The sequence below is a fragment of the Corythoichthys intestinalis genome, chromosome 2 (genome assembly GCF_030265065.1).
Source record: "Corythoichthys intestinalis isolate RoL2023-P3 chromosome 2, ASM3026506v1, whole genome shotgun sequence".
Lineage (NCBI taxonomy): Eukaryota > Metazoa > Chordata > Actinopteri > Syngnathiformes > Syngnathidae > Corythoichthys > Corythoichthys intestinalis.
Genome location: NC_080396.1, coordinates 37,685,305 through 37,713,208, shown reverse-complemented (window position 1 = coordinate 37,713,208; position 27,904 = coordinate 37,685,305). Strand labels below are relative to the sequence as shown.

Below are 27,904 nucleotides of genomic sequence, written 5' to 3'. Positions count from 1 at the left end.
ACAGAAAAAGTTTAATAATAAGTGAAACCAATCCATAAGAGAGTCTTGGCTTTTATTTTTGAATGGTTCCTCAGTCCAAGTCGACTGAACACAATGGCTCCATTTCAAGTTGTCCAAAGTTAAGTCATGGATGTGATGAAGTGGGTGTGGCCAGCAAGTCCCACAAATAGCATCCCCGAGCATAGACAAAGGGATTGAAGGAGCAGCAGATGTGGACTTTAGTGCAGCCGCCTGCTTCATTCCTGATCGCTGCATACCATTTATGACTGACCACTGAGTAATTCCCCGCCAATCAGCGGCTGAGTTGTCGGTGACCGTGTGCCTAGTTGACCTTCAGCGGTAGGTTAAAAAGTCTGATGATGCTCTGCTGCTATCCTCAATCTGCCAGTGCCTGCATTTCTCTGCTACAGCACCGTAAGTACGCCGCCAACACTGTCGTCATCATCATCATTATATGTCAACTTCAATTTCATGGGACGATTTCACTTAACTATTTAAAATATATCCCATAAAAACAATTGGTATTTTTTATTTTTTTCAAAATTAATGTTGGATTTGCTCCAGAATCTCATTGTACACCTTTGGGAGATCAGAATTGTTGACATCAATTCAGAAAAAATTGTAAGCTATTATTGCTGAGCGTGAAAAATACGTTTTGTTAATTATTGTAGTGTATTTAGCATGCACCAATAAACTTTGCTTTTTTAAAAACCCTTCACTGGGACTTAGTTTGCCACACCAGGTGTCGCATATCCATGTTGTGATGCATATTTTGAGTGACAACCGCCCCACCCCAAAAAAGTACTTTAATGTTACAAGTGTACCACAATGTTCAAAGTTAAATTACATTTTAACATGAATGTAATAGCCACAGTTTAAGAGCATAGTAATAACTAAGTGTAACAAAGTGTCGTCAACTCCAGTAAAATAAACTTTTCACTTTTGTCAGAGAGAACATAACTTGTGCAATAATTGGGATTCTGGATCAAATTGGTGTAATAACATAGTAATTACATAATAATAACTTGTGTAACAACGTAGCAGCAAGTCGCTGAGCACCGATGGCAGTGACTACCGGTTTAATTGTAAAATAACGACTTATGAAACATATTTTTTCACATAATATTCATACCATCATGACCATATCCGTTACACTTACTGCAAAGTTAATGTGATGTTCATGATGTCATTCAAGTCATTTTTAGCCTTTTTTTAGGGATGATTAAGACATTGACACTGTGGTCATTGACAGGTAAATCAATTATTGGCAATCGGGGGCACCATTGTTACTGATTCTCACAAACAACTATGTCCACTTTTAAACATCATCTATGACCAGGAGAGGGAGCTCTGATGATTTTTCCTTTTATTTGTGTCATTCCGTTCAAGCAACCGGGGAAATTCCTCACCTTATCCCACTGGAACCACAACTAAATCCCGCTTAAGACACCTAAAAAAAGCTAGTGGCTCAGCACATTGCTAGTTTACATTCTCTATGTGGTGTCATGGCTGCCGCACAATACTTTAAAGATGAAAGTGAGGGCAGCTGTTACTGCCACCGCTAAGCCTCACAATTGTCCTCATCCCAACGTAACTGTCTGATAGCGTCAGCATGCAAACACAAGCCTCTTTCACATATTTCCTGTCACATAACGACAGAAATAATTATTCACTTCTCTATTCGGAACAGAGTACTGTAAAACCTTGTTATGTATATTAGCACATACATTAGTAGAGTGAAGTAAGAGCTGTCACTTTCCGCATCCTCAGATGTCTCGCTTCCTCGATCTGAAGGACTTTGGAGAGGCTGCTCGATATCTTCGCCTCACCAATCTCGAGCAACTTGCGGCCATAGCCCAGACCTACGATGGTAATGCAACACTTGATACTAGAATAAAACGCAAACTACAACTCGTGCTACAACAACCACAAACTACTTTAATCACATAAACTGCAACAATATCTATTACAGCAATGTTAATTGTTGAAATGACATAGGTTTTCTAACTACATTTACTGCTACAAAATATAGTCCATGCCTATAAACAACTTTGACATCGTCATACAACAAACGCCAAAACAACTACATTATGACTAATTGTGCGTGTTGTGCAGGAACAAAACGCGTATGGATGCCCGATGAAGTTGAGGGGTATATTGAGGTTGAAATCCGAGAACGGAATGGAGACAAAACTACAGTAGAGACCAAAGATGGACGGGTAAGTTACATCAGCTTCTCATCACACTTCTTGTACTTATTATTCCTTGTTGTTTCAGTTTATTACTGTCAAGGAGGAAGTCCTGCAACCTGCCAACCCCAGTAGATTCGACATGATGGAGGATATTGCAATGTTGACACATCTCAACGAGGCATCCGTGCTGTTCAACCTCAGGCGCAGATACAGCATGTGGATGATCTATGTATGATTACTACACTAACACCTAAGACAGAATCATAATCATGATAATCATCGTGTTGCCGTATCTGGCAGACCTACTCTGGCCTGTTCTGCGTGACTATCAATCCTTACAAATGGCTGCCGGTCTACACAGACCAAGTAGTGATGACATTCAAGGGAAGACGGCGCACTGAGGCGCCGCCACACATCTTCGCCATTGCTGACAATGCCTACTGCGACATGCTGCAGAGTAAGTAGCATTCATTGCCACGGAAAACATTTAGAAGCCTTTTATGCATCTTTGTGTTAACTAAAGTGAACAGCCAGTCGAAAGCTATACATCAGTCTCGCAGTGGAAATATGTTAGATGTTATGATTAGCTCTCTACTAGAGTGACTGAGCCGTGCCATCTTGAGAATGATTTTTCATGAGGCCTAAATAGTCATGGGCAAAATGTATTCGTGAATGAAAGACTTGAAGACTTACCTTCACACTATGCGCTTTTTTCCCCAGATCGGGAGAACCAGTCCATGCTTATCACGTGAGTTGTCACTCATCACCTTTCATGAGATTTTTGTAACAATCTTGTCATGAAAATACCACTCGTGATTGCTCAACCTTGGTCAAATGTCGAAGGGTTTGTTTGCCGATGGTGCCATCAGTCTTTTGCCAAGCATAAGTAGGCTGAAGTCAAGGTGAAAAATTCAACAATTGCTGTTTTTGTTTACTGTCTTAGCGGCGAGTCAGGTGCAGGAAAAACGGTGAACACCAAGCGAGTGATCCAGTACTTTGCCATCGTCGCTGCGCTTGGAGAAACAGTGAAGAAAGGCGTACGTTGTCTTCCATTCATTCCAAAATGTCAGACGAGAGTGTGATGAACATTAGGACACTGGAGTGCCATGTGGTGGTTTTGCATTGGGTGCGATCCTTGCTAATGTTAACATCATGTCTGTTTGTGTTCTCAGGGATCATTGGAAGACCAGATCATCGAAGCCAATCCTGCCATGGAGGCTTTTGGAAATGCCAAAACCATCCGCAACGACAACTCTTCCCGCTTTGTGAGTGCCACTGCCACCACTGACAGTAAAGTTGACATTATAATACCTCCAGTCATAGTCACAATTATTCAAAGGCACAAAACTGTTGCAACCGCTGTGTGCCTTTTAAGCTTAGCTGTCAACATAGTTGAACCATAAAGAACTTTAAAACAGCAAACATATTTTACTCCAAAGTGTGGTGTTGTGTTATTGAACCTACAAGCTGTTTCATCGACGAATAATGACCGAGTGTGCTCATTTGTGATCCCATTGACCTTATATAGGATTATTTCTATATCAATAATAATTTTAGGATCTTTACTTTCATCTCACTCTCTAAAAAAATCTATCATCTTATGTAATAAGGTATAGAATGTAATTTTTTTTTTTTTTACAAAAAAGAAGCTGAAAAAATCCACACTCACAATGCTACATTTTTTTGGACAACCCTTGTCTGTTACATCTTGTAAAATGCGCGTTACCGTTTGTTTCTCAGCTTTTTTTTTTTTTTTTTTTGCATGCAAAAAAAAAAAAAAAACACATAAAAAGTAAAGTTTACCTAAATAATACTGTACGGTGTATCACAAAAGTGAGTACACCTCTCGCATTTCTGCAGATATTTAAGTATATCTTTTCATGGGACAACACTGACAAAATGACACTTTGACACAATGAAAAGTAGTCTGTGTGCAGCTTATATAATAGAGTTAATTTATTTTCCCCTCAAAATAATTCAAAATATAGCCATTAATATCTAAAGCCCTGGCAACAACAGTGAGTACACCCCGCAGAAACTACGTACATCTCTAAATGTCCAAATTGAGTACTGCTTGTTATTTTCCCTCCAAAATGTCATGTGACTCGTTACAGGAGTGCTGTCAGCATTGCTGCAGAGATTGAAGAGGTAGGGGGTCAGCCTGTTAGTGCTCAGACCATACGCCGCACTCTACATCAAAATGGTGTGCATGGCTGTCACCCCAGGAGGAAGCCTCTTCTGAAGACGGTACACAAGAAAGCCGGCAAACAGTTTGCTGAAGACATGTCAACAACGCTCATGGATTACTGGAACCATGTCCTATGGTCTGATGAGACGGGCGGGCTTTCTTCTGTACCTTCTTCAGAAGAGGCTTCCTCCAGGATTCAGACGATCCTTGCAAAATTCTATGTAAAGACAAATTCCTGGTGTTTTTATTTTTCTGATTAAAATGATTTTCCTGATTAAATGAGAAAAATGGTGCACAAAAATACATGCCCAGGGACATACAGTATGTAACCCCACTCTGTCGCTTTAGAGTAAAGGAAAATGTGGGACCAGGTTGTGTGCTATTTTTAAATTGGCCAGTCTACATTAAAAGTTTGGCATTTTAAAGCTTTTGAAAATATTTTGATTTGATGACTGTAACACATCTGTTATCTGGTTTCTGCAGGGAAAATTCATCAGAATTCACTTCGGGCCAAAAGGAAAGTTAGCGTCTGCTGACATTGACATTTGTAAGTTCACTTTGTGACTCTGAAGCATTTTTAGGTAAAGAAATATCACATTTCATGTTTTTAATTTCTTGACACACAATACATTAGATTGCTTTTCGTTTTCACATGTTTGTGTCTTAGTGGCTGCATGGTGAGATTAGGTTGGCGGAAGCAGAACACACACAGAAGCTTTATATAGTATACAGGAGATACTGTATATGGGTAAATACGTTTTGAATGATTTTAAATCTCCATCAGACCTTCTAGAAAAGTCCAGAGTGGTGTTTCAGCAGCCAGAAGAGAGGGGTTACCACATCTTCTACCAGATCCTATCCAATCACAAGCCAGAACTACAAGGTTGCCCCACCCACTGGCTGGGTGCTCCACACACACACGCATGCATGCGCACACACCAGCAAATTTCATAATTGACATGTCAATCACTGGCATGTTATAATAGGTTTTGGGTGACTGCAGGTTTTTGTTACAACACATACATCTGATTTCTTTTTTCAGACATGCTGTTGGTAACCAAGGACCCATACGACTACCACTTTTGCTCACAGGGTGTCACCACAGTGGCCGGACTTAAGGACAGCGAGGAACTGGATCGCACCGACGTAAGGTTAAATGCAAGTTCACTGTGAACACACATGATGATAACAGTGGTGATGACGGACTACCTTCAGCACGCCATGGACACACTGGGCTTCACGCCAGAGGAGAAGAACGGCTGCTATAAGCTAGTTGGTGCCATCATGCATTTTGGCAACATGAAATTTAAGAAGAGGCAACGAGAGGAGCAGGCCGAAGCGGACGGCACTGAAAGTACTATATCTCTCTTGCCAGTCAACACACTAAAAATGAGTGATGTTGACGTCTTAATTATGTCTAATATGTAAAACACAGACAACATAACACTTATTGTATGATTAACATCTACTTGATATACTCTGCTATCGTTCAGTCTCCATAACAACAAAGGAAAATTTAAATATTGTTTTTTTTTTAATGAGATCTGATTCCAGTTAACATATTGATCAAATATACAGGTGTGGACAAGGCAGCTTACTTGATGGGCATCAGTTCCGCTGACCTGCTCAAAGGCCTCTTGAATCCCCGAGTGAAAGTGGGCAACGAGTGCATTGTGAAAGGACAGACAGTGGAGCAGGTAACTTCCTTTACTGTCATTGCTGAAGTCATGTGACCTGATGACGACTGTATCTGCAGGTCTACTTTGCGGCAGCGGCTTTGGCTAAGGCCACATATGACCGCATGTTTAAATGGCTGGTAACCCGCATTAATATGTCCTTGTACACGGCGCTGCCTCGACAGTACTTCATCGGTGTGCTGGACATTGCAGGCTTTGAGATCTTTGAGGTACACATCACCTGTGACCTTGTGTGCCAGTCTATGTGCTCACCTCACTCTAAACTTTGTTGACCTCTTCTGCAGTTGAACAGTTTTGAGCAGCTGTGCATCAACTTCACCAATGAGAAGCTGCAGCAGTACTTTAACCACCACATGTTCATTCAGGAGCAGGAGGAGTACAAAATTGAGGGCATTGAGTGGACATTTATCGACTTCGGTCTCGACCTGCAAGCCTGCATCGACCTCATCGAGAAGGTCATTATTCCTGACGTTTTTTTGCTGTCAGTACATTCTCATGTTTGGACTTGATTTTTGTCCACAAATGTACTCAGCAGAGGTTGCGCTAGACATTTTCGTTGTCTGTCATTTTGACTGACAGGGTCATAAAAATCCGGTCATAATCTATTTTTACCCGCCACTTAAATTTTTAAAATGATAATGATGACATATTCAATAGTATTTTGTTTTCATTCATTTTTAATTAATATTGTACCGCTTGCTTGGCGGCGAAAAATTAGACACGGAAGTCGTGGTATTTTTCTCCCTCTTTTTACTCTGCTTACTATCCACTCGCTCTCGCTATATGATTGGCCGAAGAGTCGAAATGCTCTCCCGTGATTGGCCGAAGAGTCTAAATGCTCTCCCGTGAAATGCCTGTTTAAAAATGTTCCCGTTGTTACTTCTTGCGTTCGCTTAAAAGTGCTCATTTAAAAAGGAAAATCGATGGATGATACTACACACAGAGCGTATTATTAACAAATGCTAAAGTTGTATATTCATATAGCGAGAATAAGGAACGTCAATGACAAGCGCAGGCCCCCGCGAGTGGATAGTGAGGGGAATAGGATAGTGCGCCTACGCCTCCAAAGAAAAAGAGGCAACTATATAGACCCCAATCACCAACGTCACACAATGATCTTAATTGTGGTTGTCAGCCCCAAATTTTCTAAATATATATTAAATGCATCTTACCTGGCACACCGGGTGCACCAATAAGAACCTCGCGTTGATGTGTCAATCACGGTCCCGCCGCCAGACCCCGGTGACGCTACAATATTCTGACAGAATAGCCAACGACGTCATGCATTAAGAGAGACAATAGCTAATTAATATGCTCACTCGCCACCCTGTGGTCTGGGGTGTGAATTGCAACCTGTCAAAATGACGGACGGACTTCAGTTTTTTCCGTCACCGTTTTAAAAAACCGGTCAACGACGGAAAATATTCGGTTAACGCGACCCCTGGTACTCAATAAATGTGTGCAGTTCCTGTTTTTTTTTTATTTTAACTAGGGCTGTCAAAATTATGGCGTTAACGGGCGTTAATTAATTTTTTTTAATTAATCACATTAAAATATTTGATGCATTTAACGCACATGCCCCGCTCAAACAGATTAAAATGACAGCAAAGTGTCATTTCCACTTGTTACTTGTATTTTTGGGTGTTTTGCCGCCCTCTGCTGGCGCTTGGGTGCGAATGATTTTATGGGTTTCAGCACCATAATTATTATTGACATCAACAATGCCGGGCTACTAGTTTAGTTTTTTGATTGAAAAATTTACAAACTTTATTAAAATGAAAACATTAAGAGGGGTTTTACTATAAAATTTGAAATAAATGAAATAAATAAAAACTTGAACTAACATTTATCTTTTAAGAACTACAAGTCTTTCTATCCATGGATCACTTTAACAGAATGTTAATAACGTTAATGCCATATTGTTGATTTATTGTTATAAAAAACAAATACAGTACTTACTGTATGTACAGTATGTTGAATGTATATATCCATCTTGTGTCTTATCTTTCCATTCCAACAATAACTTAAAGAAAAATATGGCATATTTTATAGATGGTTTGAATTGCGATTAATTAAAATTAATTAATTTTTTAGCTGTGATTAACTCGATTAAAAATTTTAATCGTTTGACAACCCTAATTTTAACCCGTGTTTCATCCACGTATCTACTACAGATTTTCAGAACTGTTCAGGGGCCTCTTTTTCATGTCCTACATTTACAGTTTGGCTCAAATGAGGGATACCCATCGCACAAATGTGTTTTTGCCTTCCTAATTTTACCGTGAATTTGAAATATGTGGTGTTAAGATAAATATCTAGCAAGGCAAGACATAAAATCATGTGCTAACATTCTGTCATATTATCACACCAACATTTTGTCAAAATCTCATGTTGTATATTGTGTTTTACATTGATAATGAAACGATATACAAATCTGTAACTTGTATTGACTGTTTGTGCAGCCCCTTGGAATTTTGTCCATCATGGAGGAGGAATGTATGTTCCCAAAGGCCACTGACCTCAGTTTCAATACCAAACTGTATGACAACCATTGGGGAAAGTCACCCAATTTCCAACGACCGCGGCTGGATAAGAAACGCAAATATGAGACGCACTTTGAGGTGGTCCACTATGCTGGAGTGGTATGTCTCCACCTCACTGCATCCATCCCGGGAATTTGAAGTCCCTTCTTGTTATAATCACGCTAATGCTGAGGTCTTGTGTTCAGGTTCCGTACAACATCATAGGCTGGCTGGACAAAAACAGAGATCCTCTCAATGAGACTGTAGTGGTTTTGTTCCAAAAATCCTCCAGCAAACTGATGGCTGGACTTTATGAGGACTACTACATCAGCTCAGCAGACGCAGGTAGTGTGTGCCACACTGCAAACAATCTAGCAAACAATATTTGCTAGCGGGACACACCACATTACCAATAAATGAATGGCATACATTTGTTCTTTCATTTTCCATACCGCTTAACCTCACAAGGATCGTAGGGGTGTTTTTTTTTTACAGAAATATGGGCAGGAGCGTAGCCTGAAAGTGAACTAGTTGCCAGCCAATTAGAATGCAGACATAGACAAACTAACCTTTCACACTCACAATCACACTAATGGAGAATTTTGAGTGTCCAATCAGCCTACCATGAATGTTTTTAAGAGTTGGAAGGAAATAGGAGTACCCAGAGAAAACCATGCGGGCACGGGGAGAACATGCCAATGCCACACTTTGTAGTTGGCCTTTGTTTTTGTGCTTACTTGAGTGTAAATTGAGCATCAGGTTTGACTCTGATTTCGGCTGCAGATCCTAAGCGTGAGGCAAAGCAAAGAAAGAGGAAAGCAGCTTCCTTCCAGACTGTCTCCCAGCTTCATAAAGTGAATAAGTAACACTATCAGATCAGTTATTTATTTAATCACATGACCGCAAAAAAATGTTGTATCACATAGTCATTGTTTTTGTCTTATTGATTGTGATTCAAGTGCCATTTTACCAACAGGAGAATCTTAACAAGCTGATGGCAAACCTCCGGAGGACTCAGCCGCACTTTGTCCGCTGTATCATCCCCAATGAGAGCAAAACCGCTGGTCAGTAGACAGCGAAATGTTATGCATCAACCCCAGCCTCTCCAAGTCCCTGCCTAAACAGTGCCCTTCATGCTAAAATGAATCTTCAGCCACTTTCCCAATTGTTTCATTACGTCTGTTATCCAAGAAACCTGTTTGGATTCAGTGAAATCCACATTGTTGGTTTGATGTTCTTCAGGCGTCATTGATCCCTTCCTGGTCTTGCACCAGCTAAGGTGTAATGGGGTCTTGGAGGGTATCCGTATCTGCAGGAAGGGCTTCCCGAACCGGATCTTGTATGCTGAGTTCAAACAACGGTAAGGTTCACGGCAAAATCAAATGATGCATTTCATTTGAGTTTCAGTATATGACCACTTTACCATGTTACCACACTTTCAATGTCAGCTATCGTATCCTGAACCCCTCTGCAATTCCTGAGGCCACATATGTCGACAGCAAAAAGGCAGTGGAGAAGCTTTTGGGCTCACTGGACATTGACCACAACCAGTATAAGTTTGGACAAACCAAAGTACGACAGAAATGTTGTCACAAATGGCCATGTTAGATCGGTCTTCATCTTCCGTCCATCTACAGGTGTTTTTCAAAGCAGGTCTATTGGGTCAGTTGGAGGACATGAGAGATGCTCGCCTATCTCAGATCCTGACAACGGTCCAGGCCATGGGCAGAGGGAAGCTGATGAGGATGGAAAGAGACAAGATGACTATACAAAGGTATTTGAATTGCAATTTGCTTTTAATCTTGGAAGCGGATCTGTACAAGAACTAATATCGTTCTTTTTTTCCCGCACAAAAATGAACTTAATTATAATATATTCCGCTATGTTTGCCCCACATGACGACTCATCCGGGCTTGTTTCAGGGACGCTGTGTTGATTATCCAGTTCAACATGCGATCGTTCTTCATTGTGCGCACATGGCCGTGGATGATGTTGTTTTACAAGCTAAGGCCCTTGTTGAGGAGTGCTCAGGTGGAAAAGGAGCTGGCCTCCCTCAACGAAGACTACAGCAAGCTAAAGGAGGCCTTTAACAGGTACCAGCAATCTCTAACTGCACCTAACTTGGTTCAATCAAAGTTTGTTGTTGTTCTTCACTCATGTACTTTTCCTTATTAAGGTCTGAATGTAAGAGAAATGAGGCTGAAGAGCGTCAAGTTATTCTTGTCCTGGAGAAGAATGATTTGGCCTTGCAGCTTCAAGCTGTAAGTGCTATTAATCCTCCAATACGTCATCTACCTCACACTAATTAGAATATACCATCCATCCGTCCGTCCGTCCGTCCGTCCGTCCATCCATCCATCCATCCGTCCGTCCATCCATCCATCCATCCATCCATTTATGCAATGCAAAATAATGTAAGAGAAGAAAAACACATTATTTGTGTATGGGGATAGCAAAAAGGTAGGTTGAGGTAGGCGCCATAATGATTGATTTTAGCATCGGCTGGCCACAATAGACTAAAGCAGGTAGCCTGTGAGTGGCAGCTAACCCATTGGCATTACTCAAGCTAAGCTGGGCAACTGATCAGTCCCATTAGCCTAAGAATAGTGCTTCAAACAGGAACAAGACAACCTCGCTGATGCAGAGGAGCGCTGCAACCAGCTGATCCATTCCAAGATCACCCTGGAGTCCAAGCTTAAGGAGATGCATGAGCGTCTGGAGGATGAGGAGGAGGTGAGCGCTAAGCTGATCTCCAAGAAGCGTGTATTGGAAGATGAAGTGGGATCCCTACGGAAGGATGTGGATGAACTGGAGATAACCTTAGCTAAGGTGGAGAAGGACAAGCACAGCAATGAGAACAAGGTAGGCTTTGCTGGGAATACGTTTAGTTTCTTGCAAATGTTCTCTGACCATCTTTGCTTGTGATCTGGGAGCAGGTGAAGAATCTTTCCCAGGAGATGTGTGTATTGGATGAGTCAATTGCTGCTCTGAACAGGGAGAAAGTTGCCCTGCAGGAAGCTCACCAACAAGCTCTCAACGACCGCCAGGCTCAGGAGGACAAAGTCAACATTCTGGCCAAGGCCAAGAGCAGACTGGAGCAGCATGTGGACAGTGTAAGATCAGAGCTCCGAATCGCTCCCTCCTCGCTCAGAGCTCCCTTCAATTCCAACACTGTATTTCTCTCCTGCAGGTGGAGACCACTTTGGAGCAAGAGAAGCGGGGCCGGACTGAACAGGAAAAAGCCAAAAGGAAGCTGGAAGCTGACCTGAAACTATCCCAGGACTCTGTAAGGGGGCTGGAAGAACAGAAGAGGGAGCTTGAGGATAGAATAAATAAGTAGGAAGAGCCCGGTAACCTTGTTTGAAGTAGCAAGTTCGTTTGTGAGAAAGTTTCAAGTGCTGCTTATTGACAGGAAAGACTTTGAGTTGGGTCAGCTTCAGTCCAAATTGGAGGATGAACAGAACCTGGTGGCTCAACTGCAGAAGAAAATCAAAGAGCTTCAGGTAGTCACTTCAGTCACATGATGTGTTTGGCCACCATACTGAACAAACTGATTGTTTGTCAGACCCGCATTGAGGAACTGGAGGAGGCACTGGAGGCAGAGCGTGCGTGGCGTTTCAAGGCAGAGCGTCAGCGGAATGACATTGCCCGGGAGCTGGAAGAGCTTGGAGAGAAGCTAGAAGAGGCGGGAGGAGCTTCTGCTGCGCAGATTGCACTCAATAAGTGAGTCCATGTCACCTTGAGAAGATCACAGCCGCATTCCCCTCACTGTTCCCACACCGCAAAAGGAAGCGGGAAGCGGACTTCCTGAAGCTCCGACGAGAGTTGGAGGAGGCAGGGCTTCACCATGAGACAACAGCTGCTGCTCTAAGGAAGAAGCATGCCGACGCAGTGACGGAACTCACCGAGCAAATAGACATGCTGCAAAGAGCCAAACATAAGATGGAGAAAGAGAAGGCAGAACTTCGGCTGGAGGCAGATGACCTGGCTGCCAACCTGGAGCAGCACTTAAGGGCCAAGGTGACGACGTGGTCTTGTGTCTGACCAGACAGGCTTCACAGCAGGGCGTTTAAAAAATTGTGCCATTTGCAGGGTGCCTTGGAGAAGATGTGCCGCGTCAATGCGGACCAGCTTAGCGAGAGTCATGGCAGAATTAATGATCTGCAGCGACAGCTCACTGAGATGTCAGCTCAGAAGGCGCGCAGTGTTGCTGAGGCGGGTAAGTATAAGGTTATACTTTGTGGTTTGATTTACTGTAGTTGGTCAGTTGCTAGCTTTTGTACAAGGCGGAAAATTAGTTGGTTTGTTGTTTGGTCAGTTACTTACAAAAGTTAGTTGTTCAGTTAGTAAGTTGGGCAAATGTGATCAGGGAGACAGCTAGGACAGTCCTTGGTGTGTCATCTGGAAGGAAAGAAGATAAGGAGACTTTGTGGTGGAATGGGGAGGTGCAAAAGTGCATACAGAGAAAGAGGTTTGCTAAGAAGAAGTGGGACATTGAGGAGACTGAAGAAAGTAAACAGTCGTACAGGGAAATATGGCGTAACATGAAAGTAGAAGTGGCAAAGGCCAAACAAGGGGCTTACGATGACTTGTATGCTAGGTTAGACAGTAAAGAGGGAGAGACTACTCTATACAGGTAGGTAACTACCAAGGTAGTTGGCGGAGAGCAGAAAACGGAGAGGAGGTTAAGGATCAGGTTAGATGGAGACAACTGATTCGCTGTGGCAACCCCTGAAGGAAAAAGCCGAAAGAAAAATATCCATACCAAGCAGCCAGCAACAAAATAAACTACATTACAAAAAAAAAAACATCCAAATGATTCCCAACACGCCAGGGAAAATATTGTATTGTATTGTATTGTTTTTGGAAGGTGCGTGTTGTGTTACATCTCGTGTAAGTGTAAGAAAGTATTTCAGCACATCCTTAAGATTGGTAAGAACATCTTTTCAATAGTCATACATGACCTAAAAGATTGTTCTCATGTCTATTCCTGTGGACCTAGTGATATGCTGAGCTATATGGTGTCTGAATGTTCTTCAGCATACCCAAGACACGCTGACAATGTTTGCCATTCCTTGACAGCTGAGTACAGTCGTCGCTTGGAAGAGCGTGAAGTGCTGACAAATCAACTGCAGCGATCAAAAGCCGGACTTTGTCAAAACTTAGAAGATATGAAAAGGCAGCTGGAGGAGCAGAGCAAAGTAATCTTGACCGTGTTGCTGTTTGATCAACCAATTACTGAAATAACAAAAAGTGTTTTGAAAAAGCATTTGCTTTTTGTTTTCCCTTTAGGCTCGGGTTTCGCTAGCGCAGGCAGTGCAGGTGTCCCGTCATGACTGCAGTCTGCTAACAGAACAGCTGGAGGCTGAGCAAGAATCCAAGGCAGAGTTGCAGAGGGCTCTCTCCAATGCGAACAGCCAACTGGTGCAGTGGAGGACCAAGTACGAGACGGATGCCGTGCTGAGGATTGAAGAGCTGGAAGACGCAAAGTAAAACTCCTTGATGTCATTTTGTTTGTGTTGTTCACGTCATAACCAACTGTGACTGTAAATATCAGCATGCTTTACTCATAGTAAGTGTACTGTAGTTGTGCACATGGTAGAGTTTCTGTATGGCTATGGTAGGGTGACCAAACGTCCTCTTTTGCCCGGACAAGTCCTACTTTCACATAGTATCCTCGTGGTCCGGGCGGGTTTTATAAATTCATGAAAATGTCCGGTTTTTATGATTTTTCACGGGACCAATTTGAAGAGAATCCCTCTGGCCGCTGGGTGGCAGCAGTTGACATGGCTCCTACTAGAAGGGAGGGAAGGAGTAGTTCTTCTTGTTTTTGTTGGCAGTTTTCCCCCTATCGTGAGGCATTACCGCCATCTGCTGGGTTGACAATTTGGCCATAACGCCTGACCAGTTGTTAAGTTTTTAACAATAAATACGTAAATAATGGCAACTGTTGACTTCTGTCGGAGCTTTGACTGTAAAATCCCATTTGGTGTCGCATCGTTGCGCTGCCGATGATTGTAAACTTTTCTAGCAAAGTTTGATTTTTGCCTCAGCTAGCTATCAGTAGGCTAAACCATACTAGGCATTATGGGAAACGTAGTTTTCAACTGCTACGTTTGGAAACATGCTGGTTGAATAGTTTGTCAGTTTACTTCAGTTATTGTTTGTGTGCAATCTAGAACATTGAATGAGACTATCAATTGAATGGGAATAACAATTTGTCAAGGACAATTGTCGTGATAGTAATTTATAAAAATGTTTAGTTGGCACTTGGCACATAGCCTACTGTGTGTATGTGTATTGACTGGACTACATTTCCATGGGTCTGCATTATATATATATATATATTTTTTTTTTTTGTCATTATTAGTTATTTTTTTTATTTTCAAACTGCATTTTCTCATCCAGAGTGAGAGGGCACACTTTAAATATATTAAAGTGATATAGACATCTTTGAGTGAACTTCGAGTAAAATTCAAGTATCTTGAGGCCGGACTGAGTGTCCTCTTTTTTGGAAATCAAAATATGGTCACCCTAGGCTCTGGTCTAGATGTAAGCAATTTAAGCTTGGTGGTGAGACGCAGTAGGAGGCAACCCACAGAGCCCAGTCCTTTACAGCATAAACCATAACTCTAGCAAAGCAGCTGGATGGATGAATAGATGGATAAAACATAATTGAACCTTTTTAATCTTAGGTTCACATAAGAAATGCGTCCCAACTGTAACTGCTAACAACATGTTAACAGTTAGCATATTGTAGTCCGGTCACTGAAAACCTGTGCAGAACATTGCATCAACTATAGGAACCAATTCCTGAAAGAAAGGAAACAGCAGTTCCAGGTTAGAAAAAAATAAATTGGTCAATTTGTTTGCAGGAAGAAGCTGGTTGCCAAAGTTCAGGCAGCGCTAGAAGTTGCTGAGGCGTCTCAGGCAAAAAACTCCTCACTGGAAAAAACCAAACAACGTCTGCAGATAGAGATTGAGGACTTGGCGGTAGAACTGGAACGATCCAACGCTTCCGCTCTGGCTCTTGACAAAAAGCAGCGCCAGCTAGACAAGGTCAGAATAACACACAAGAGCATGAACATCAGAGAATCTCTGTGAGCTACTGCTTAGCCATGGAGGTTACTTGTGTGTCTAAAGAGTGATGTTTGTGCTTTTGCAGATGTTGACTGAGTGGAAGCAGAAGTTGGAGGACAGTCAGTCAGAGCTGGACGCCTCCCAGAAAGAATCACGCAATCTCAGCACAGAGCTCTTTAAGATGAAGAACATTTACGAAGAATCTCTTAATCATCTGGAGACGCTCAAATCTGAAAACAAGAACCTTCAAGGTATTGTGCTCGTTGCTAAGACTTCAGATGTTACTGATGTTTGTCTTAAGGTTCACATCTAACGTTAGTTTTTAAATTATAGATGAGATTCTGGACCTGACTGAGCAGATCAGTCATAGTGGAAAGACAATTCATGATCTTGAGAGGGTGAAAAAGGTCCTCGGAGTGGAGAAGAGCGACATTAAAGCTGCCTTGGAAGAGGCAGAGGTGAGTGACCATCTTCCAGCCATCTCCAAGTCTTTTGTCCGGGTAGCCCTTTCACACCTCCGGGTCTCCTTCAGGGAACTATTGAGAATGAGGAGAGCAAGACACAGAGAGTTCTAATGGAACTTCAGCATACCAGGATGGAGATTGAGCGCAAGATTGCGGAAAAAGATGAAGAGATTGACAGCCTGAGGTGAACTCAGTTTTGAATCACTTGCACTTTGATAAAATCGTATAAGTTGGTGTTTTTCATGAATTACGTCATTTTTTATTATTATGAATCACAGTATTAGTGTATTCATATGCATGTATGACACCATGGCTAACATTTTTTGATTACGCACAGTCATTCAGCCCAGGTACCATAAATTATTATTATTATTATTATTATTAATGATATATTAAAAATAAAAAGTTAAGTTGATGTTAAGTTGAAAATTAAGTGGCCTTAAGTGTGTTGCTATGGGGTCAGTGGGGCTCGGTGGTTGGCATGGGTGGACGGGCGTCGGATAAGGTTGATAAATATATTGCTTAAATGAGTTTTTTGGAATTTGGGATGTCTGTGATGTGTTTACTACAATGTTTACTTTTTTATAGCTAATGCTAACAATACGCTCACCAGTGTATATTTGCGTTTGTGTAGTTATCTCAAAAGCAATTAATATTCTAGCTTTTAATATTCTACCATGCAAGTTAAGTTAGCTAGCAAGTTCCAATGCTTCAATCGGTGCTTAATCAACCAGGCGGAGTCACCAGCGTTCACAGGAGGCCATGCAGGCCAGTTTGGAGGCGGAGATTCGTACTCGCAGTGAAGCGGTGCGTTTGCGCAAGAAGATGGAGTCTGACCTAAGTGAGATGGACATTCAACTTGCTCACGCCAACAAGCGAGCGGCCGAGGGCCAGAAGACCATTGTGCAGCTGCAAGCTCAGGTAGGCGACCAACATCGCCGCTCACGTTTATGCCATGTGTAGGTTTGTTGCAGTCGATACGGGTAGTGGAGCAGCTTCGCATAACGATTGTTCACTTTTTGAGAAAAGCATGAAATTTCTACCATAGCTAGTACACACCATAAGATTTATTTTCAGATGTGGAGGTATTTCTGATTTGACCCCTGAGGCCCGGGAGAGGTCAAGTTCAAAATGGCTGCCAGTCCAACGTGTCTAATGTTCAAACACACATCATTTTGGAACCAAACAGAGTAGGAAGACACTTAAGGTGTCATTTCCAACAAAGTTAGGGATGCACATTCATTTGGGTATACTTCTGAGATTGTAAGAATTCAAGAAAATGCATTTAGGTCAAGGTCAGATTATGCTGAAATTCTGTGAGAAATCATAGCTGACTTCAGGCAGGTCTACAGCTAAAAATATAACTTGCCCAGATTAACAGAACACGTTGTAGGACTCAGCAGAGTCATCTGAACATTTTAAGATATACAGATGCGTATGAACTGTTAAAATTATAGGCATGACGTTAGTTTAAAAACATGTTGAAACGAGAAAATTAACTGAGTTAGCGCAGTTTGAAAGTTGCATTGGTTTGAATGAGAGGCACAGTGTTCAAACAAAATGCTACAGCACAAAAACTATAAATCACACAGAAAGTGTAAGAAGCAGCAGAATTGTGTTAACAGTTTGATGTATATCATGTGTATGTCCTGTTAGAATTGTAAATTTGACAGCAGTTTTTAAATTTGTGGTTGCATGGTGTTTAGTCACTGCTTGGGACCTGAAACGCTGGGGAAAAAAACCTGCCATTTTTGTATATCAAGTCATATTTTTCCTTTAACAATATTAATTTGGGTGTCTTTTGGGTTTCACATTGGCTATGTTGATAACTCCAGGCAGTCATTTCTGTTCATATTAACTAAGCATTTATTGCTCCGTTCGCTTCCCGTACACATCCGTGATATGATGACTCTTGCTGAAAAACACCCAGGTGTTCTGGCAGAGTTCAAGTCTGGCAATTTTGTGGTGCACAAAACCAGCCATAGGTTTTCTGCTATTACACTTGATCAGTCCCATGAGCAGAACAATGCAATGGTGAAAGGTTCTGGTGGGGCTATTGGACTGACCGGCAATCCAGGAGCACTCAAACACAAGAGGAGGCTGACACTCGACTGCTTCTGCATGTGGCAGATGCTGTGCAGAAGGGTTGTAAGAAGGTGACCATACGTATTGTTGATACTGATGTGGTCGTACTGGCTGTGGCTTCATTCAACAAAATAGCTCTTGATGAACTGTGGGTTGCCTTTGGTGCTGGGTCAAGCTTTCGGTACATAGCTGTTCACCAAATTGTTGCCAAAATGAATCACACACAGTGCCTAGCTCTTCCAGTCCTTCACGCTTTCACTGGGTGTGTCTCTGCATTCGCTGGACGAGGAAAGAGGACTGCCTGGGAGACTTGGGTTAAGTCTTTCCCAGAGGTCAATGATGCTTTCCTTGAACTCCTGTCTATGCCAAGTGATGTCAGTGAAGAATCAAGGTTACTGCTCGAACGATTTGTAGTGCTGATGTATGACCGAACTAACGAGAACACAGAATGATGCCAGGAAACAGCTCTTTACACAGAAGTCCAGAACTTTAGAGAATATTCCTCCAACCCAGGAAGCCCTCAAAGAGCACATCAAGCGCACTTGCTACCAGGCCAACTGTTGGAACCAGGCACTCGTCCTGGATCCAGTGATGCCAGACCCATCTGACTGGGGCTGGACAAAGGAAAGAACTGAGTGAGAGCCACTCTGGACCACTGTCCCTGAAGCATCAAAATCATGCTGTGAACTGATCCGCTGTCGCTGTGTTAAAGAGTGCACTGGACGATGTAAATGTGCCAAAGCAGCACTTAAGTGCACGGATCTGTGCTTTTGTTCCGGAGACTGTTAAGCTTTCTAAGCTGTTAGTTGATAGTTTGATAGTTATTAGCTTCTCCCAGTCCCTGTGCCAGTCACTTCTCTGTGTTTCTGTGTGATATAAAAAATAAATAAATAAAACATATAAAAAAATTAAATCAATTAAAACAAAAACAAAAAAAATCACCTCCCCGATGGATCATTACCTTATCGTGATGGGGCGGTTTGTGTCTCTCCATGACCCCTAAAGCCATGTCGGTGGGAGGCTAGTACTCCTGGCACATTCTACGAAGCTGAACAGGTCGAAGGGTAGAGTCCAGACAAAGAATGATCCACCTGTAGCAACTTGGGCCAATAACCCACCCTTCTGAAATTCAACTTTCAATTTGCAGTAGTTCATTTCAACGTTTCAACACGTTTTTTTAAACTGCTGTCATGCCTACAATTTTAACAGTTCATACACATCTTTATATCTTAAAATGTTCAGATCACTCAGCTGAGTCCTACAATGTGTTCTGTTAATCTGGGCAAGTTATATTTTTAGCTGTAGAACTGCCTGAAGTCAGCTATGATTTCTCACAGAATTTCTATATAATCTGACCCTGACCTTGACCTAAATGCATTTTCTTGAATTCTTACAATCTCAAAAGTATCCCCGAATGAATGGGCATCCCTAACTTTGTTGGAAATGACACCTTAAGTGTCTTCCTACTCTGTTTGGTTCCAAAATGATGTGTTTTTGAACATTAGACACGCTGGACTGGCAGCCATTTTGAATTTGACCTCTCCTGGGCCTCAGGGGTCAAATCAGAAATACCTCCACATCTGAAATTAAACCTTATGGTGTGTACTAGCTATGGTAGAAATTTCATGTTTTTCTCAAAAAGTGCACAATCTCTCATAATATGAGAGTGAGGCCGCTGTACTAGGGGGGCAGATACTGATGTCTGTTTCGCTGCAGGTGAAAGGTCAGCAGGTTGAGCTGGAAGACAAGGCCCAGATGAACAATCAGCTGCGAGAACAAGTGGCACTACTGGAACGTCGCTGCATGCTGATGGCAGCCGAGGGGGAGGAGCTACGGGGCGCCTTGGAGCATTCCGATCGCACCCGCAAGATGACTGAACATGAACTGGTGGAAGTGGCAGAGAGAGCCAATCTGCTCACCACGCAGGTACTTGTCATGAAGAGTTGAGTGAATGGTTGCTTTGCTTGATTGATTTATTTGTTGAAACCAATAATTTGGGGCAAAAATTTAAAAATGTGATTTTTAGCTGTCCCTTTCAGCTTTCCCAAAACTCCGGATATTTGATGAACAATTGGAATTGGTGACATAACTGTCTTTGAGAGGATTATTTCTTCATTTATTTATTCTTTGTTAGGTTTTTTTCCCCTTTAAGGTGTTTTCTCAATTTTTGTGATACGTCTGCTCACCAAAACATACTCAAGCACAAATTTTGTAAGCAAACCTCAAGGTGAAAGTTACTGAAGTGAGTTTCTTCATACAGTAAATAATTTAGAAAATATCAACAAATATTTTGGGGTGAAATATGTGAATGCAATGAAAAAGCAATGAAAACATATTGCTCGTAGAGGGCCTCATATGTCATTTTGATCAGCGTTCTGATGAACAGCTCAACTTTGTTTGATCCTTGTAGTTATTAATTCATGATTTGGTTGGTTGATTTAGTGTTTGATAAATCCATTCTTTTTTTTATCCGTGGTATCATTAAGAATTCGGGTCTAGCGAGCACCAAGAGAAAGCTGGAGGCAGATGTGTCCAATCTAATGAGCGAAGTGGATGAGATGCTGGCAGAGGGTCGCAACATGGAGGAGAAAACCAAGAAGGCTCTCACCGACGTGAGCTCTTCCTTTACCCTTTTGCATGCAACCCTATTCTCTAGCATAAGCATGACGACACCCACAGGCTGCCACCATGGCGGAGGAGCTGAAAAGGGAGCAAGACAGCAGCAGCATGCTGGAGAGGATGAAGAAGAACATGGAAGTCAATGTCAGAGGTTCGTGGCGCCCTCCCCCTTTCGCACATGGGGTTGCATATGATTCTAGGGGAGGTGGGAATTACTTAAGTGTATTTGTGTGTACACAGAGTTGCAGGTCAAACTAGAGGAGGCAGAGCAGATGGCACTGAAGGGCGGCAAGAAGGAAATTTATAAACTGGAGACGCGAGTCAGTCCAACATGTTACACACTACACGTAACACGTCACGCGCTGAACTGCACATCAATACAGATATAGATGCTTATGTAGGTCTCATCTCTAGCGTGTTCCAGAGCCACAGAAGCTTCCTTACAACTTAAAACAAGGCTCTCATATTATTCCTCTGACAAATATTGTATTTATCAATGACTCACTGAGTGTAGGCATTTCTTAAAGGTGCCTGGAAAAACTCCAGACACTACAACAGTGTTTCCCAACGTTAACTCGGCCCATATTTTACATGGAAAAAGATCATGGCATAATCTAGAAATAAAGTTGTTAGTTCAAGACGAAAATATTAAAGGGCAGCTGAAGACCTTTTCTGATTTTGGTGTAATTTTACGAATATAAACTTTGGACGAGTTTGTCAAAACATTCATGTCATTTTTAACGCGTAACTGCAAGGATAATTTCAGTTTATTTATTTATTTTTTATTTTTTTAGTTTTTTTGCACTCTGTTAAAAGTCCCTTCCCAAACCAGGAAGTGTGATGTAAATTCCTGAAAGCAACAGAAGACTATCCACAGCGAGCACAGCAATGAGATCAGTGATATTTCCACCGAAAGTAACCATTCAGGATCACTCTTTCGGGACCTTAACAATGGCAAAGACTCCCAGGAAAGATTATCTACAATTAATCCGTACATGTTTGAACCTGAGGCGTCAGATGACAATGATTTACTCGGCACAGCAGACGCTGGCATCTCGCATCGTGATTTTTCTCTGTACCTTTCTTTACCCAGTCATTTTATTCATATTACCACTAATTGAAAAAACAGACAAGTAGTTATATAGATCTAGTAATAAATGTATTGTAATGAATCGGGTTATAATGTAGCGGGTGTATTTGCATGCGTTCCTAAATGCACCACGTGACTTACGGGAGTGATGGAGGTACGACAGAGTGAGACGTTTCCCAGTTGTTGCGGGTTGTTGTTGTGTTGGCGTCGGCTGCGGCAGACAGCAACTGTGTTGTTCCCACAAGTTCCAAAAATTAAGATTTGCAACCTAAGCGGGCAATTTAGAGTGTTCAATCAGCCTACCATGCATGTTTTTGGGATGTGGGAGGAAACCGGAGTTCCCGGAGGAAACCCACGTAGGTATGAGTGTGTGCGTGAATGGTTGTATGTCTCCTTGTGCCCTGCAATTGGCTGGCAACCAGTTCAGGGTGTCCCCTGCCTACTGCCCCGAGTTAGCTGGGATAGGCTCCAGCACCTCCGTGACCCTCGTGAGGAAAAGCGGCATGGAAAATGAATGAAATGAATGAATGAACCTAAGCGGGCGACTCTTTGTCGACGTTACAGTATCAAATTGACATGAGTAGACAAACTGTCAGCTGTCCTATTACAGGCAAGCAACAAAAACCAAAAAAATCAATCAAGTAATAAACGTATCAAATTTCCAGAAAGAGTCTACTTACGTCTTTGAAAAACCAAGGTGATATACTCCTAGGCTTTCAAAGGCTAAAATGTTGAAAACAAAGACACGATCGAGAAACCAGGGAGAAGTTCTTCCACTTGACTCTGACAAAAGATGTCCAAAACCTTGCAGAAGTTTTTTTGGGCCACTCATAGAGTCTCAAGCCTTTGTGTGAGCAATTCATCGCTACGCATCGAGATAGCATGACGAATCTCGAGTAAAACCCAGAAAATGTTTGCAATATATGGCGAGGATATCGTGGTGCTATAGAATGTTGGCGAGGTCTTCAGGAATTGACGTCATCAGGTAGTGGCCGGCAGTGAGGCACGCCCCTCGTTGCTAAGATGTTGCTATGGCAGTAACTCAAAAACTACGTGGTCAATTCAAAAATATTTTGGTAATGTGAGTTTTGAGACAGCGAATGATGCATTCAATACAATTTAACCGAGTAAAACGCTCATGAATTGAAGGTTTGTTGTGAAAATGTTGATCTAGCCCAGTGCTGCTAAAATATTTTTTGTAACGTCTCTCCCACAAGAAGACGTAAATGTTTCGCCCCCCCCCCCAACTCTTTCCTCACTGTAAATAGTATCATTTGTCTATAAAATTACTATTATCATGAGTCCACCTCTGCATAACATTGTGTCCTCTTTATTTATTAAAGTGACAAAGTAATATAGATCAACTTACAAAAAAGTTCAACTTTATTAACATAACTTTGTTTGCAACAGAAAACACTAAGCGCGTCAATTTGCCTGAATTAAAAAAAAAAAAAGTCACATCCAAACTGCAAAAATACACTCTTTTTTGATTATTTGATACTGAAAAATAAAATTTAACAAAATCAATAAATATTAATAAATTCATATTGATTAGCAATATTAATAAGCAGTATTAATTCATGAGAACAATATGCTGAAAAGTTGGACTGAAAAAACAAAATTTTTGGAACAAAAACGACACTGTCATTAGACGGAGAAACCTTTTTTCTTCTTCTTCTTTTTTTTTTTTTTTTTGCTGCAGGCGGTACCAGCTCCTTTGCTATGGTGTGGAGTTATTTTGCACTGAGAAACTTGCTATGCAACCTTATATGATGCTAACAGTGCTTGCTGGTTTCCTGATATATCAATGACAAAGTGGGACAATTTTTGGCAATATTTGGCACGTTTTACTATACAAAAAAAAAGACACACAAAAAAAAAGCAGCTTATCAATGCTATTGGGGTCTAATGTCTTTAAGTGACGTCTTAATTGCTGTCTGCTGCAAACATTTTTAGACACAGTAAACAGACTGGTCTTTCCTGGTCTCCCACTGTATTAAAAGTCAAAGCCAAAAGCCAAACGCTACATACGCTTTGTCATATTTCGTCATCTTGGCTCTTCATATCCCCAGTGCTCTCTCACTGAAAATGAGAACACCACTGCTATCCGCTGAGTGGATGTGGAATTACACTTTATTCTAGTACGGCAAAAAAGTATGTTCCCGAGGTCACATGCGCCACCCCCAGCTTTTCTCTGCGGCTCCCAGGGGTGCGCACCCCACTATTTGAGAAGTACTGATCTAGCCTCAAAACACATCAAATTTAAAGAAACATTTGGAGTTGCAGTACAGTACATTACGGAGTAGTGTACCAGGTTGTACCAAACGAACCTGTGACCCAATGTACCGACCGTACAGTACATTATAAGCAGGGCCGGCCCAGGCCATTTGGGGGCCCTAAGCAAAATAATGCAAAGGGGCCCATATTTTTGGCCCACCATTTCGTCACAGTGTACTGTGAAACCCATACATGCAATCCAAACCATATGTCCATATTTTGGATATTAATGAGATTTTGTTGCACTGCATACTTCAAACTTCTCACCCCAAATGATTGTCAGTACTTACAGTAGATAAGTTACAGTAGGGGTGGCGTGGCTCAGTGGTAGAGTAGTTGTCCCCCAAACCAGAGGTTGTGGGTTCGATTCTCTCCCCTGATGAACTCATCTAAGTGTTCTTGGGCAAGATACTGAACCCCATGTTGCTCCTGGTGCTGCGTCACCAGTAGGTAGATGGCGAGATAGTGTAGGATGCCTTGAAAGGTGGAAAAGTGCTATATAAGTATAACACCATTTACCATAGTGCCAAACCTTTTTCTAAAAGAGGAAAGAAAGAAGTTAAGGAAGAACCTTTATTTTTTAAGGCTTGTAATCAAGTATCAAAACTCACAAAAGTCAAATAAAGCAAACTGTAGTAAACAAAATAGAATATAAATTGAACAATTGCCAGATTGGGGCCCCCTAGTGGTCAGGGGCCCTAATCAGCTGCATAGTCTGCGTATAGGCTGGGCCGGCCCTGATTATAAGTATTGACATTACAGTATTAAATTTAATTGTTTCCACTTTGCACACTCCTGCCTTATTTCCTTGATAAATAATTAATTGTATGGATCAACCATCTCAGTATAAAATATAAAATTTAAAATAACACATAAAAACCAGACCCTCATTGCCAGCGATAGAAAGAATTCAGATCTACTAAATATTGATGCAAGTCTTCTGTTGGCGTGCTAAAATTCATGCGACTTTCTTCTTTTGTTTATATAATTATTGCACACTTTCCGTGACTCCGATAAGTTTTTCTTTATTACTTCTCTTATACTGTTTTTCTGTTTTTTAAAAAAAAAATTTTTATGTACAGTATTTAACTGAAATTGCAGACCTGTTCAAACCATTACGAAAAACTTAAAAAATATCACCATACCACTGTATGTTACTTGTTAGAGCTTATACAAACCAAGGCATGCAATATATTTTAAACCTTAAGTGGTAGTTTTCTGGCCTAACATCTACTTGTGCAGGTGCGTGATCTTCAGACAGAGGTGACCATGGAGCAAAAGAAACGAGAGGAATATCAGAAAGGTGTCCGGCGCTACGAGAGGAAGCTGAAAGAGATCACCTGCCAGGTTGCACACACTCCCACCCACGCACACACACGGATGATGAATAATTTGTGTACATGTATTGTTTTTGTATTGCCTCACTTTTATATTGTTTACTTAAATATTTCAAATCTATCTATATGAAATCTGCAAATATTATGAAAATATTACGCTGCCCCCTTTTTAAATGAAAATTACCGTAATAAATGATGTTCTTTGTTTGGATGTGCCTTTCAGTCAGAGGAAGATCGCCAAACGCTGCTGAGGATGCAAGAGGTCATTGAGAAACTTCAAAGCAAAGTCAAAATTTACAAGCGACAAGCTGAGAGCGCCGTAAGCTAACGCTTGTCTCATTCACGTCGCTGTCAGCCTAAAGACAAAAGTTATTCTATTTAGTTTATTTAATGAGTGGTGTCTGTCCACTAGGAGGAGCAAGTAAACTCCGCCACCGTACGGTTCCGTAAGGTGCAGCACGAGCTGGACGATGCCGAAGAGCGAGCCGACATCGCTGAAAGCGCCGTCAATAAACTGCGCGTTCGAACGCGCCAGCACGTTAATGTCAGCAGCGTTGCACTGGTAAGCCATGCACGCACAACTGTTACCTAGTCTTGCACTCATCTAAATAGTAGGGCTGTCAAAATTATCGCGTTAACGGGCGTTAATTAATTTTTTAAATTAATCCCGTTAAAATATTTGACGCAATTAACGCACTATGCCCGCTCAGACAGATTTAAATGTCAGTACAGTGAAAGGCCAACTTGTTTATTGTGTTTTATGGAGTTTTTCCGCCCTCTGCTGGCGCTTGGGTGTGACTTGCATATGTTATGTGGCGTAATGTCGCCCTCTGCTGGCGATTCAGTGCAGCGGATTATTTGGGTTTCGGCGCGCTTTTCTGACGTGATTATATGTCGACGTGAACTCACACTAATAGACAGTGCTATTCAGACCAGCTAACGTCCGCATCCAGTATTCAGTGGCAGTTCTCATAGCCCCATCACACTGTTTGTGTCTAATACATGCATCGCTTGTGAGTTATATTCCTCCTTTGTTTCTATTCATGAGCATTAGATAGTTATTGATGATGTGTATTTGAATTTGTTCACATATATGGTGAAATGCAGTTACATTGTTAGATGCTTGTGAGCTAATTGGCTAGTGCTACTGCTCAAATGGACACGTGTGTGTACATTTTATGTTATTTTGTGATTTATGCAAGTTATTGACACATTGCCCTGTTATTTTCAGTTTTACAAAAATACAAGAAACGTGCTCCTGTCAAAAAGAGATGACTTCAGTAAAGCCCATGCAACTTTGCCACACCGTCTGATTTCTTTTTGGAACTTATGTTCGCTATCTGTCAATTTGTGTACTCACACACATTGAGGACAGAATAGGGCTACTAGTTTATTTTTTGATTGAAAATTTTACAAATTTTATTAAAACGAAAACATTAAGAGGCGTTTTAATATAACATTTTATCCATGGATCACTTTAACAGAATGTTAATAATGTTAATGCCATCTTGTTGATTTATTGTTATAATAAACAAATACAGTCCTTATGTACCGTATGTTGAATGTATATATCCATCTTGTCTTATCTTTCCATTCCAACAATAATTTACAGAAAAATATGGCATATTTTATAGATGGTTTGAATTGCGATTAATTGCGATTAATTACGATTAATTAATTTTTAAGCTGTAATTAACTCGATTAAAAATTTTAATCGTTTGACAGCCCTACTAAATAGTGATTAGCCAATCACGCAAAGGTCTCAAACAGCTAATGTTACTTATATTTTATGTTCAGCAGCATTTTATTTGGTGTCTCATACGTATTTTTGTGTCTTCTTACAGATTTCCGAGTGAGCAGCCACTGCTGCATTCTTAGCTCGGCCTCGATGTTGACATGGTGTGGCGTTGATTGGGTTTAACACATCTGAGCTTATGTTTTATTATTTTTATCACAATAAATCATTAGCATGTTGGCTTGTTTTGTTCATTAGCATGTTAATCTGTGTCTGTTGATCTTGCTAATGGTAACTGTGGACCATACGCGGAAATTAAGGGGGGGCCAGGGCATCACCCCCCGTGACCGAAAAATATCATTGCATGTAATTGTCTTTCCTATACAGTGGGTATGAATTTAAAATTAAGACTTTGACCTTAAAACGTCTATAAAAGTTGTAAAGCAATAAAACAAACAACAAAAATGAATGAAATGAACAAAAAAAATATTTTATAATGGGTCAAAATACATTTTCGAACAGATCAATAGACTACCACCTTAGAGACGGTCATGTGCTTTACTTAGTCAAAACTACCTGAGGACAGAAGAGGCAAGATAGCTAATGACGTTTTTTTTT

The 27,904-nt window shown here is 41.3% G+C and overlaps 1 protein-coding gene across 1 annotated transcript; it reads left to right on the top strand.

The window, feature by feature from the left end:
• Nucleotides 1-1,770: 1,770 nt before the first annotated feature.
• On the top strand, nucleotides 1,771-27,670 carry LOC130912477 (myosin-7B-like). The gene is made up of 45 exons (XM_057830591.1): nucleotides 1,771-1,870; nucleotides 2,116-2,219; nucleotides 2,278-2,421; nucleotides 2,493-2,649; nucleotides 2,913-2,940; nucleotides 3,136-3,229; nucleotides 3,365-3,457; nucleotides 4,864-4,927; nucleotides 5,165-5,263; nucleotides 5,423-5,526; nucleotides 5,596-5,734; nucleotides 5,959-6,077; nucleotides 6,137-6,286; nucleotides 6,362-6,532; nucleotides 8,540-8,719; nucleotides 8,806-8,944; nucleotides 9,383-9,453; nucleotides 9,576-9,663; nucleotides 9,842-9,959; nucleotides 10,048-10,171; nucleotides 10,237-10,373; nucleotides 10,522-10,692; nucleotides 10,776-10,860; nucleotides 11,219-11,461; nucleotides 11,536-11,712; nucleotides 11,790-11,935; nucleotides 12,012-12,102; nucleotides 12,165-12,322; nucleotides 12,388-12,619; nucleotides 12,692-12,818; nucleotides 13,682-13,800; nucleotides 13,892-14,088; nucleotides 15,475-15,658; nucleotides 15,765-15,930; nucleotides 16,013-16,137; nucleotides 16,212-16,327; nucleotides 16,878-17,064; nucleotides 19,945-20,154; nucleotides 20,715-20,840; nucleotides 20,908-20,998; nucleotides 21,088-21,167; nucleotides 25,457-25,561; nucleotides 25,775-25,870; nucleotides 25,964-26,113; nucleotides 27,396-27,670. The coding sequence occupies exons 1-45, from the start codon at nucleotides 1,771-1,773 to the stop codon at nucleotides 27,405-27,407; spliced, it is 5,817 nt and encodes a 1,938-aa protein (XP_057686574.1). The 3' UTR covers nucleotides 27,408-27,670.
• The last annotated feature ends 234 nt before the right edge of the window (nucleotides 27,671-27,904 follow it).

Excerpts from the sequence above, each read along its gene's own strand:
- LOC130912477 (XM_057830591.1), top strand. The coding sequence starts at position 1,771 with ATGTCTCGCTTCCTCGATCTGAAGGACTTTGGAGAGGCTGCTCGATAT. Across the intron at positions 2,220-2,277 it reads TAGAGACCAAAGATGGACGG|TTTATTACTGTCAAGGAGGA; the intron begins GTAAGTTACATC and ends TTGTTGTTTCAG. Across the intron at positions 16,328-16,877 it reads GAAGAGATTGACAGCCTGAG|GCGGAGTCACCAGCGTTCAC; the intron begins GTGAACTCAGTT and ends TTAATCAACCAG.